General features: G+C 50.8%; 1 protein-coding gene across 1 annotated transcript; it reads right to left on the bottom strand.

Moving 5' to 3' along the window:
• Nucleotides 1-8,909: 8,909 nt before the first annotated feature.
• On the bottom strand, nucleotides 8,910-10,932 carry SMIM35 (small integral membrane protein 35; the record flags this gene model as incomplete). Its single annotated transcript, XM_082629512.1, has 3 exons — nucleotides 8,910-9,009; nucleotides 9,696-9,729; nucleotides 10,740-10,932. The coding sequence occupies 3 exons, from the start codon at nucleotides 10,930-10,932 to the stop codon at nucleotides 8,910-8,912; spliced, it is 327 nt and encodes a 108-aa protein (XP_082485638.1).
• Between the last annotated feature and the right edge of the window lie 1,817 nt (nucleotides 10,933-12,749).

Below are 12,749 nucleotides of genomic sequence, written 5' to 3' on the forward strand. Positions count from 1 at the left end.
ATACCTCTACCTGCACAAGGAAGGAGGGGCTGGTGGAGGTTAAGTCCTCATGATGGCCCTGGAGAGCACAGAAATATTCTTCAGGATCCTGCTACCTAGTCATGCAAATCCTAGGCACCCCTCTACCTATCCCCCAGGGCACTCAAATCACCTGGGGGTACTTGTCTTCCTAAGCTTTTTCTCAAGGCCCAGAATTTCTAAGGCTAGTTCCCAGGGACCTGCTTAATAAACAAGTTCCAGGTGATCAGGTTGCAGGTGATTCCCATATACATTAAAGCCTGAGAGTCACTGCTTTCGAGAATAACTTGATGATTTGCTGCTTGTTCTATTAAACTCAACCCTTCTCTCCTCACTGCTCCTAGATGGTATCACCCAGTCCGTACCTTTAAATGCCATCTGGTTGCTGGTGACTTCCAAATGCCCAAGCAGGACTTCTCCCTAACTCTGCTGCCTTCTGAGCAGCTCCATTTAGATGTCTAGCACGCATCTCAAAAATATGTCTGCAACAGAACTCTTGACTCCCTCACACACTCATTCCTCCCCCAGTCTTCCCCTCCTGAGTAAATGGCACTATCATTTACCCAGTTGTTCATAACAAAAAACCAGGTGTCATCCCTTCACAACCCACATCTGATCCATCAGGTAGGTCCTATCAGCTCCACCTTCCAAATAGATGGTGAACCCAACCACTTGTCACCACTCCCACATGATCATCCTGGTCAAATCCATTATCAGGTCTCACCTGGACCACTGTTCATCCCCTTCCTGCCCCTCTATTTCCACCCCTGCTCCGTTAGTCTAATGCAGCATGATTTGTACAGTATACTTACTCCAGTGCCGTAGCCAATGTGATCTTTATAACGTATGACTCAGGTCATGTTATTCCCCTGCTGGAGGCCCTCTCCTTTGCTCTTGGTCCAAAGGGGTGGTAAAATCCAGATGAGTTGGTATCTGCCCACTCTCTCGACACACCTGCTGCAGCCTCCACCTGCCCACTCTGCTTCAAGCTAATTTCCATCTCAGGTCATTTGCCCTTGCTCGTCCCAGGTCTTATCCTGCATTCCCTCCTCATTTAATTCAAGTGTCTCCTCAAATGGAGACTCTTTGAAGAAGTCTCTCCTCACCACCCTCCCCAAGTATCCACCCCATCTCTACTTCATCCCTCTATCCCCAGCTTATTTCCTTCAGAGCACTTATCATTATCTGAAGTGACAAGATCGATTTATGTGTTTATTTGGTCATAGTCTGTCTCTCCCAATAAAATATAAGAGCTGTAAAGACAGGGACTTTATCTCTTTTGTTCTCTCCTACATTCCCAAACTTCAGTTTGTATTTCTTGAAGGAATGAATGAGCAAGTAAATAAATGAATACAGACTTACAATATAAGGCTGTAAGTGCTGCCTTAGCCTAGACTGCCCCATCCAGAAGCAGAGCCTGATTCAAGGAATTATGGGCAGGTGGTTTACTTAGAAGGCAATCAGAGGGAACAAGAGTGAGGGAACAGGAGAAGGAAAAGCCCAAACAAGAATATGTTATCAGGCTGGTCATGCTGGGAGCAACTGAACCCTGATCCCACTGGAATGTTTCTTGCAGCATACAGAGGCCTCTTCCAACTGTCCCCTGAGCACTGACAGTAGAAGTCCTAATTCATCAGCTCCTGAACTTCACTGGCTGATGCTTCCCCCAGAGATGCTGACTCATCTGTACTCTCGGGCTGCTGGTGAACAGGGCTGCATGGGCTCCCCCAGAAAAGAAGGAGCCAGGGCAGAAAGCAAGTGATGTGCGGTGGGCACTGCAGAAGAGACTGGATAGCACAAAGTCAGTCAGAGCCCACTCAGAACTGGCCAGAATCAGGGGTGGAGCCAAGAGGACATAAGGGATCATCAGCTGAACGTGCTGTGATGCAGATGTGCACAGCAGTCCATAGGAGGGGCATTTGGTCCAGCTAGAGTGTTCAATGCACATTTGTTGGACTGAATTGAAAGGAGTAAAATACATAATTTATTAGATTATGCTAAGTGAGGTTGGGAGACTTCCAAAACTTGAGATATCGTAAGATCTGAGCCCACAGTTCAAACCTGGGGCAAAGAAACCACACATCTAGTAGAACAAGCACTGTGTGGCATGATACAATGGATTGAAGAAAGCAAAACACTCACGTGGAGGAAGTGCCCATCAGTCCACCCAGGCTGAAAGGACCAATCCATGAACAAGCTTCCAAGCCAAGGTGGCTGGTCTGGAGATGCAAAAGGGAAGAGGCAACAGACCCAGGAAGTGGAAAGAATGTTCAGGAGACCTGAGTTCTACCGTCACCCAGCTCAATCTTGTCATGTCAGCTCTGGGCCTCAGTCTTCTCATCTGCCAAATGGAGAGAGTAATCTTCAATCTGACTCCTCTCATGAATGCACTGGGCATACTGCTGTCATTGAACATACAACATTCTGTGCTCATTTCACTGTGAGCTCTTGGAGAGCAGAGACTCCTCTTGATTTCTCTCTGTATCCTTCACATCCAACCAATGGCTAATATATAGCATAGGTGCTCAGTACATTTTTTATGAATAAATGAATGCCTGAAGGAGTGGATTTCCTCACAGAGAAAAGCATGTGAAAGATGTTGAAGTAGTATAATGTCCAAATATGAGATGGCAATGTGGTTAATGGTAGCCTGAGGCTGAATGTATACTTGGGAGACATTAGACCGAGCTGAAATGAAAGCGGTCAGGATATAAATTTGATTTTATTTTCAGGCTTGTCATCTTCTCGGCTTCATCATATTATGCCATGATTATTCCCTTCTTTACTGTTTTCACCCTATAGCTCTCAGGTGTTGGAGGGACTCAGGGCTACAGACTAAACAGGAAGCCTAGAGCAAGGGGATGTGGTCAGGAGGCAAGGCAAGGGACCGTGAAAACATTGAACATGCAGCCATTCACCCCTTCAGCAAACATTCATTGAGCACCTGTCATGGGCGGGCCCTCTGGGAATACAGCCAGTGACAAGACACGATCCCTCTCTTCCTTGGCTCACCTCTGCAGTGGACACACACACACACACACACACACACACTCAGAGGTATCTCTGCCTCCCTCCTCCCCTGCCTCCCTCCTCCCCTGCCTCCCTCCCCCAGCACTGGGGAACTGAAGTCACCCACACTCCGAAATAGCCTTGCAGCTGGAAGGGACCTCAGAATCCTCAAGTCCAGTGGCAGCCTTATACAAACAAGGCACCTAGGACCCACCAGCTACTGGGGCTGAAGACCTGAAGATGAGGTTTCTTACATTTTCCACCCTTCTGCCTCTCTATGGCTCCCTGCTTGTGTATGAGAAACCTCACCCTAGGCTTTGGGGAGGGGGAGACTACCCCCATGGCTCTGCAGGAAAAATCCAAGAGACAGGGAGTCTACCAGGATCTCTGGCACTGCCCCACCTGTTGTTTTGTTGGCCTGTTGCTGCTCTGGGCAGACAGAATATTTTCACTTCTGGTCCCCAAGTGTGAGAATTCACCAGGCCACTGGCTTCCTGTTTTGTACCAGATCTGCTTAAATATCACTGTTTCTAGATGGTTTTTGATCACTAAGCACTTTAAAAAATACAGTAACGATAAACTCGACTACTCCCACTTTGAGGTTCTCAGAACCCTGGGCCAGAGAGAGGGACACCATAGACACTAGGCCCTCCGTGGTCAGTGGCATGGAGCAAGGGCATGACGGCTGAAAAGGAAGCTACAGGAGAGCAGAGCTCCCCCCTCACCTGTCCAGCTACTTCATGGGTTTGGCCATTATCCCTCAAATAGAAAAAGTCACTGTGAGCACTTTCTCCAGATCTGTATCAGTTGATGATCAAAGGGTTGAACATGATTGAGGACGGGAAGAGAAAATAGAAAGTTTTGGTTTTCCAAGCACCCGGGATTGGACCAGGGATGAAGCAACACCCAAGATTCCCTGAAGAGACTGAAGAATCTTTCAACATAATTTCCTGAGGAGTTCCTGGCTATGGCCAGAGCCATGCAAGGTACCATAAGGAACTCAGAAAAGGTATAAGATCTGAATTTTGCCTGCAAAAAGTACCCATCAAATAGGAGAGAGCGAGGTTAATCTCAAGAGAGATTGGATCCCCGCACAGTGCCTAGCACAGTTCCTGGCCTATTAGAGAAGCTGCATGAATAAATGAATACAAGGGAATGATCGATAATTAAGTGATGGTAGCCAGAGAGTATCTGTAATTAAAACTCAGAAGACAAGAAGATCCACAGATGTTGAAGAGGTTTCTCTGGAGAAGTGAAAATTGAGATGACCTAAAGAATGGGCAGAATCTGATGATTTGGAAGTGAAAGGGGATATAAAAAATAAAAGAAAGAATGAGGAATGGGTCAGTGAGAAGCTCAGGGCTGAGGACAAGGCCTGAAGAGGCCAGGCTTCTGAGGAGCCCTTCTCACCACACCAGGGGACCTAGAAAAGAGATTAGAGACCAGAGTGAGGGGCCCAGGGAGCTCAGGGAGCTGCTAGCTTGGGCAGAGGCTAAAGGTGAGCAAGAGTTATAAAGAAAACATTCTTGCCTGGCCTTAAGCAAATCATTTCAGCAGACCCTGAGCCTCTGTTCCCTCACCTGTGAGGCTGGGAGGACGAAGTGAGACAGTGCATTTGAAGTCCCTGCTTTGCACTGATCTTTGATCAGCAAATGTTAGTGTTTTACCTTCCTGCTCAAGAAGGGCTCGGTTGGGAATGGTCCAGTCCCGTGAGCTGGTCAGACTTAGCCAAAGTCAAAGAACGACTGAGTAATATTTAGGATCCTAAACCGTCAGGGCCTAAGGGAACTGCAGCCATCACCTTTCAGCTGCCACCTCCCGAGTTAGAGAGTTATAACTACACTTTGTATTATACTTGCCTCTTTTGTGTATTGAATGCCTACTAAGTGACAGGTGCTATGCTAAACACACAGAGTACAGAGATTAGAAGGTGAGACTCTTTTTCTCCTTCAAGTAAAAGAGAGGAACCTTGGAGAAGTAGGCCAGTCCTCGATTGCCAGATGCTGAAATTGAAGCCCAGGGTGGTGAAGTGACAGCCCATGGCCACACAGCATGGCAGGACAGGTCAAGACCAGACCCTGTTCTACAGTGTTCAACCCTCCTCCCACCTGAGATCAGGCTGCATCTGTGAGGCCTCAGATTCTACTCAGGCTCCAATGCAGTCAGTGGCTGGCTGTGCAGCCTTAGGCAAAGCATACACCTCTCTGAGCGTCAGCCTCTCCATATGTAAAATGGGACGAGTAATCATCTCCACGTCACAAGGTTGCTACAAGTTTCAAGACACAGTAACATGCATGGAAATGCATTATACTCTGCAGACTGCGTATTGTATCAGCAGTTTCTGCTCTTCCTCATGTCACCTTGGCATCTTTCTCTAGGACAAGGCAGCCTTCTGTGGCCAGAGAAACTGGGTGTTTCTCTCCACTCAGCAGGCATTTATTAAGCACCGCCTATGGACTTCACTTTCAGCAGTTACTAAAAACCTGTGGGACGTAACCCTGCCTGGTCGGGTGGCATCAAATCTAGAGTCCTGAGAGAAGCCACAGGCAAGATGAGACTTAAGCCAACCATGGAGACTAGATGTAGCTGGGGGTGGGAGTGGGGAGGAGAAGGCATTCTAGGCAAAGGCAGCCCTGGCAAAGACACCAAAGAGGAACATGGTGACAGTGAACATGGGAAGGGCCAGCCCATGGAACTGCTGACACTCGTGACTGCTTCCTGACTCCTGGGGCCAGTGAGATGAAGAATAAAGGGAGGAGGAGGGCCTGGGGGGGTCGGTGCTGGCACGGCCATGGGTCTGGGTGCCCAGCCAATGCCCAGACCAACCAGACTTAAAGCCAGATTTCTCGGCATCTTCTCCCTTATCGTTTCTGAAGCAGCTGGAATCTGCCCCCAAGGGAAACATGTAGAATCCAGGGTAAAGAAATCCGTGCTACCAGTCAGACTACGGAAGTCAGGAAAACGAGGGGGAGGCAGAGAGGACAGGGAACACGTCAGAGGACCCAAAAAGAGGAAGTGGCCCAGTCTCAGTTCTGCTCCCAACTGAGGAGCAGAATGGAGGAAATACCCTCCATTCTCCCAGCCCTCGGCAGCTGTTCCTGTCTCCTAACCTGAAGCCACCAAACCGGGGGCCAAGACCACCTGGGCTCTGGGCCCCATCCTTTCAGTTTTTCCCAAGGCCGCTGAGTTCTGAGCACTTTCAGGGGCCTAGGACAGTCCTGCCGGGGCTGCAGATGCAGGAACCACACTGAGCAGGGCATAGCTGAGAGTTTATTGAGGCTGGACACCCCCTGGGTTAAGAAATGGGGCTCAGCCCTCAGAACTGAAATGCAAGGAAGAAGGACACCAAAGTCAGCCCTTCCCCCGCAATAGGCCTTCAAGGAAGGGAGGGATCCAAAGTCTCTTGGGGGGCTCTTCCCCAGCCCCACCTACTCAGGAATAGAGGAGTCAGGGCCCAGCTGAAGACCTCCAAATCCAGAGATTTGGTTTATTAAGTTGGAGCCTGGCTACATTGAGAGAATGGCCCCCAGACCCTGGAGGGAAGTAAGGGGATAGCAGCTATAAGTCCCCTCCCTCCCTCCTTCCCTCCCTCCCTCCTTCCTTCCCTCCTTCCTTCCCTCCTTCCTCCCTCCCTCCTTCCTTCCCTCCTTCCCTCCCTCCCTCCCTCCTTCCTTCCCTCCTTCCTCCCTCCCTCCTTCCCTCCCTCCCTCCCTCCTTCCTTCCCTCCTTCCTCCCTCCCTCCTTCCCTCCCTCCCTCCTTCCCTCCCTCCCTCCTTCCTTCCCTCCTTCCTTCCCTCCTTCCTCCCTCCCTCCTTCCTTCCCTCCTTCCCTCCCTCCTTCCTTCCCTCCTTCCTCCCTCCCTCCTTCCCTCCCTCCTTCCCTCCCTCCCTCCCTCCTTCCTTCCCTCCTTCCTTCCCTCCTTCCTTCCTTCCTTCCCTCCCTCCCTCCCTTCCCTCCTTCCTTCCTCGGCAATCTGCTAGAACCCAAAGTAAGAAAGAAACCAGGCCTCAGGAAAGAGGATAGGAGGACAAATACCGTGACTTCTCTCCTCCTCGCCTATCATGGTCCTGGGCTTCTGCATCTTGTCTGCCTTGTTGCTGGGACATGGGCAGGGAGACCAGTGGCTGGTAGTTCTAACTGCAGTTTCATTAGTGGCAGGGCCCCCTCAGGCCCTGCTCCATCCACAGCTGCCCCAGGAACTCAATCTCTCTGGATTGAACAACTCTGCATTAAGTACCTACTAAGCTGACATCCCAGTTCAGGCCCCACCTCGGGTCCAGTAGGGCACAGCCCGGAGGAAGGATGACTCAAGAACAAACTGTTCTCCTGTCACAAAGCTATACTTGGTTCTGGATTTCCCGTGTGCGTTATCTGTTTTCTTCAGGCTAATCTTGGCTCCTCTTCCCCACTCTCACCACTTCTGGTCCACTTTCCACATCACAGGGCAGGCCTTCCACGGGAAATGGAGAACATGGGAGATTGAGCTTGCCACACTATGCCCACCCCATCACAGGAAGCTAAAAACAAGAATGTGTTTCTAGACCATTCTCAGCACTGCCCTCAAAATTGTTTGGGAGGCACCAACGCTGGTCAGCAGCAGAGAAAACAGCCCCCGGTGGTGGACACGTGTGTGGGAGGGCATGAGGGGTTGGGAGACTTGCTGAAAGTGCCAGAACCAAATGCGAGTCAAGGCCTAAGCTCAGCCTTCAGCTCTTAGGGGAACTTGGCTTCTGGTAGGAAGGTTGAAAGTGGAATCACCCTCCCTCCCACATGACTTTGCCTATGGAGGATGTGACAGGTTTTCTGGCCCTTGTGTCAGTCCTGCAGGGAAGTGACTGGGGATGCCCCAGGTAGCAGGCCCCAACCACACCGGCCAGCTGGGCACCTGGAACTCCGCCCACAGGCTCAGAGGCCTCCCGGGAACCAGCCCTTTCTCGCTGGGACGTGGTCATCTCTGTTTCTGTGAGAAAGCCATTGTGACTCCACAGACTCTGTCCCCAGAGGCCTGACTCTCCTGGGGGAGAGAATGCCAGAGGCTGGTGGTGTCCCCAGAGAAGACTCCTCAATGTTCACAAGAGGGGGCCAGGCCAGGCCTTGAAGACCCAGGGGTGAAGGCAGGGGAGGCCGGGAGGGGCAAGTGCTGAGCCAGGAGCCTCCTCCTGCAGAAAAAAAAAAAGGGGAAAGTGACAAAGAAATGAGTCTTGGGAAAGATTCCTCTAAACCATCACATCAGGGCAGAGGGAGGAACACATGGAAGAGGTGAGTGTGGAGTCCTGTGGGGAAGAGATGAGAGAGGAACTGAGGGTCTGTGAGGGACTGCTGGAGGGAGGAAATGTTTAGATGGGTGAAAGCAACTGTGCTGTGAAGAGGGATGGGCTTGAAGGCGGGCAAGGAAAGGTGTGACCAAAGGGTCAGCCAGCCAGGAAATAGGGATGGCTCCTGGGCTTAGAAAGTTCGGAAAGTTCAGAAGCTCTACAGCAATGCTTCTTGGAGAGGGTGGCCATCTGGAATCTTCATCTCAGAGCAAAGGGTTGAGATACAAAGCTCTATTCTAGAAATTTCCACCTGATCAGAAATAGAACTTCCCCAGGAAAGAAAGGCAGGACATGGATCAAGTGGAAAAGGAGCGGCCCAGGGCTAGCAGGAGGTGGGGAGTGGGAGACAGCATGACCCCAGGCCTTCATCCCTGAGATCATCCCCTAGAGCACTCACTCTCCAGAAGGCGGGGGATGAAACAAATCATCTCCGGGTTCCAAGCAGTCCTTGGTGCTAGGTTTGGGGTGCCTGGACCATCTGAGGACCACACTGGGACACCAGACTCACTCAGCTCACCAACCTTCCACTCACCTCTCTGGGGCTCCAGAAAGCTGATGTTCCCCTCATCAGACCAATCTGTTGGAGAACTTCAGGTAGCCACCATCCGGACAGCTGATGTGGCCACTGATGGTGAAGGGTGGACCCACCTCCAGATCCTTCATGTTCCTGAGAAAGATGAGCCAATCAAGTTACTGGGGCTGAGAACCAGGCCTCTTCCTGGAACCAGAGCATGGGAAGAACTTCTGGCAGTGACTCACTGACTCACTGGCTTACCTTCCAGAATCAGAGTTACCCCATCTCTCAGGCCAGATGAGAAGCTGCCACGTGACAAAGAGCAGATGAGATGACTTATCACAAGAGGAGTTTCCAAATCCCACACCCCGAATGCCTGATTGTCTTCATTTGACAGCATGTTATGCCTGAGATTAAATTATTTGTAATCAGGCAGGTGTCCACCACAGACAGTGAAATGCTTGAAGACAGGAGCTATGCCCAGTTATCTTTGTACCCTTAGAAACTAACACCACAGTACCTGCTACAATAGATCTTTACCAAATACATGATGGGTGAATGAATAAATGAATGAATGGATGGATGGATGGTGCCTGCCCAGGGGTGAATGCTAAGAGGAGCACTGTCATTTGGATCTTACATGGTCCTGTCCATGTTCAAGTGTTCGTTCATGGAACTTTCTAAATGGACCCTGGCTCCTTCCTTTTCTCGTTTGTTTAGGGACGTGGGGAGGAGACAGGGAAGGCAAGCAGTAAACTTGAGCTCCATCTTTGATTCTTTCTCAAGCATACCTAACCCCCCATGCCCATCCCACCCAGATCTGCCCTGAATCTACTCACCAGATCTGGTACAAATTGAAGACAAAATTAGGCCCTAGAAAGACAATCGGAAAACATAGGGTTAGTACCTACAGGGAGAGCGGCCCATCACTGTTCTGGGAGCATCTAGTGCTCCCTCACCCCTGTCTGGAAGGTGTGGGGTGGCTAGGCAGGGCTGCAGGATGCCATGGGAGGTTCCCAGTCCTTCAGCGTCTGCTTCCTGGCCCAGACCCATGGGTACACCCCTTCTTCCCAGACAGAACCCCCAGTCTTTGAGGATAGATCCTGACACTAGGGACCCCTCCATCAAGGGCACTGATTACTCTGGGAAGGAGGCCTGAATCCAGACTCTACCACTTTCCAACTCTGTGACTTTAGCCTCACATCCTCACCTATAAAAAAGAGAGACTAAGAATTTCATCTCCGCATGGAATTTTTTAAAAAATCATACTAGGCACAAGTGCATTGGCACATAGTAGGTGCTCAACAGACATCCACGGAAGCTGTTGAACTTCATTGCAGATCTGGGAGATGTCCTCTGCCTCTCGGCACTCCAGTGTGCCCTCCCAGTTCTCCTGGGTCCTATGGGAAGTGCAGATATGGATCAGAGTTGGGAGCACCCCAGCAAATTCCAGGAGACGCCCAGTGAGGCCGAAGCATCAGCAAGCTTAGGAGAGAGGACCAAGAGAGGGCAGGGCAAGAGAGGCTCTAGGAGCCAGGGTAGAAGACAGCTGGAGCTTGGCCTGTCTAGCGCATCATCCTCAGCCTTGTGGCCTGCACAGGCCTGGGAGGTGGACTCCTGTGAGCTCTGAAGGAAGAGGAAGCTGACTGCTTGCTGGGGGAGGAGAAGAACCTCCACTCCCTCAATAAAGGCCCCACCCTCTCCCCAAACACACCTCAAGCGCTCAGCCACCCACCCAAGGCTTCAACCACTGCGGCCACCACAGGAAATATTTTTGCATGACTCCGTGCTGAAAAGTTTGCAGCCCCATCTGGCCTGGCCAAATGCCACAGGAGAGGAGGGACTGGGCTGAGCTTGGGTGACGGGGTCCAGCGCTCACTCACCCTCCCAGCAGTACCCACGCTGGTACCACTTGGCCAGGCTGTAGCCCAGGATGGACACAAGCAGCAGCAAAAGACCCAGGCAGAGGAGCAGGCCCAAGGTGCTGATGGAGTCGTCACCTGCAGAGAGACACACATCCTTCACCCAGCTGCCCAGAGCCCTCTCGCGGCCCCCTATACCAACTGACTGCATCATGTTCCAAATTTCCTCTCCTCCCTCCCCACTGCCATCAAAATGACTGTCCCCTAAGAATCTGGATCCTGGCCAGCTAGTTCAGCTAAGTCATGCTAAGATGTGAATGTCTGATACCTGATTTTTTACAGTCAGCTTGTTTTTCCAAAGTAACAGTCCTCTGACAGTAGAGATAATTTGGAGCTGGGAAGCCTTCCTGAAGCTGCAGGCTTTCTACGTTTTGAAAAAGGCACTGCTGTCTGGGGAGAAGCCCAGGACGTCTCTCCTCTGCATGAAGCAGGAAGGGCAGCCTGGAGGGCGGCCGAGAGCAGAGACACACAGATCCTTGATCCTCTCCCCACAGAGCCCTCGTATGTGGTAGCAGGGTGTTAACCCCTGGGCTCTGTTTGCTGCTTATACTTATCACTTCTTCCCTTTTTGTGGTATGAGCTCTTGGTTAAATTTATATTTTATTTGTAAAGGCAAACAAAGAAAAAGAGCGAAAGAGAGGGAGGGAGAGAGAGAGAGACTGGAAACGTGCTGAAGCAGAAGCAGAGCAGGAAACCAGGTTTGTAGGGAGAAGCTGACCATGGGGGCACACGGAGACAGCCCACCCCTGCTGGGGCAGGGAAGGAAGACAGCCCCACTCCTGCTGGATGAGGGGCCACAGGCAGGTGGAAGCATCATCTGATTCCCCATCTCCATGGCTCTGTGTCTTGAGGCTCCAGAGGTGTTGCCAAGAGGCCAGAGGTGCAAGGTTACGCACAGCCTTTGGTAGAGCAGCCTTGCATGCGAAGCCCATGCCCATCATTTGCAAAATGTGGAACCCGAGCAGACCGCTGTCCCTCGCAAGACTTCAATTTGCTCTTATGAAAAATAAGCCTAATAATAAATACACATGGAGTTGTTGTGGTGATTAGTGGAGATGCCATATATAGAGCACTTGGGAGAGGACTGGGCACTCAGGAAGTGTTCAGTAGATGCTAATTACACCATTACTCCTGTCGTCATTATTATCATCAAGTAGTGAATTGTATTCTTAAATATTTCACAATTTCCCCCACCCTAGCCTTTCCCTCTCCCATGCCCCTGATCCTTCTTCCCATTAAAGCAGCCAGGTTATTCTCTGAGAGAGTATGACAGCCAAATGCAGGGAGAAAGGGTCTCTCCTCCTACTTTTAGATTCCAAAAGCCCAGACCCTTAGAGAAATGGCAAGGATTCCCAACATAGACAAGAAATGAACAGAACCAAGATTACCCTTCTCACTATACTAGGGGAAAATTTCCATCCTGGGGGAGGGGAAGGGAGAAAGTGAGGTAAGAGAGATGGGAAAAAAGCACTGGAAAACATTGAAAAGATGTCAATGGGCCACAGAGAAAAAGTCCTTACTCCCCGATCGAAGTGGAGCCCCAGGGAGGCAACAGAATTCCCAGGTGCAGCTGTGGGATCCGAGAGCTGGACTGAGCCCCAGAAAGACAGCAGGAGCCCAGTAAGGTAGACCTTCAAGATGGTGGAGGAGTAAGACATGGAGATCACCTTCCTCCCCATAAATACATCAGAAATACATCTACATGTGGAACAACTCCTACAACCTACTGAACGCTGGCAGAAGACCTCAGACCTCCCAAAAGGCAAGAAACTCCCCACATACCTGGGTAGGGCAAAAGAAAAAAGGAAAAACAGAGACAAAAGAATAGGGACAGGACCTGCACCTCTCGGGGGGAGCTGGGAAGGAGGAAAGGTTTCCACACACTAGAAAGCCCCTTCACTGGTAGAGAAGTGGTGGTGGTGGTGGGCCGGGGGGGCTTCAGAGCCACGGAGGAAAGCGCAGCAACAGGGG

This window comes from Mesoplodon mirus (assembly GCF_964341445.2).
Source record: "Mesoplodon mirus genome assembly, chromosome: 7".
Lineage (NCBI taxonomy): Eukaryota > Metazoa > Chordata > Mammalia > Artiodactyla > Ziphiidae > Mesoplodon > Mesoplodon mirus.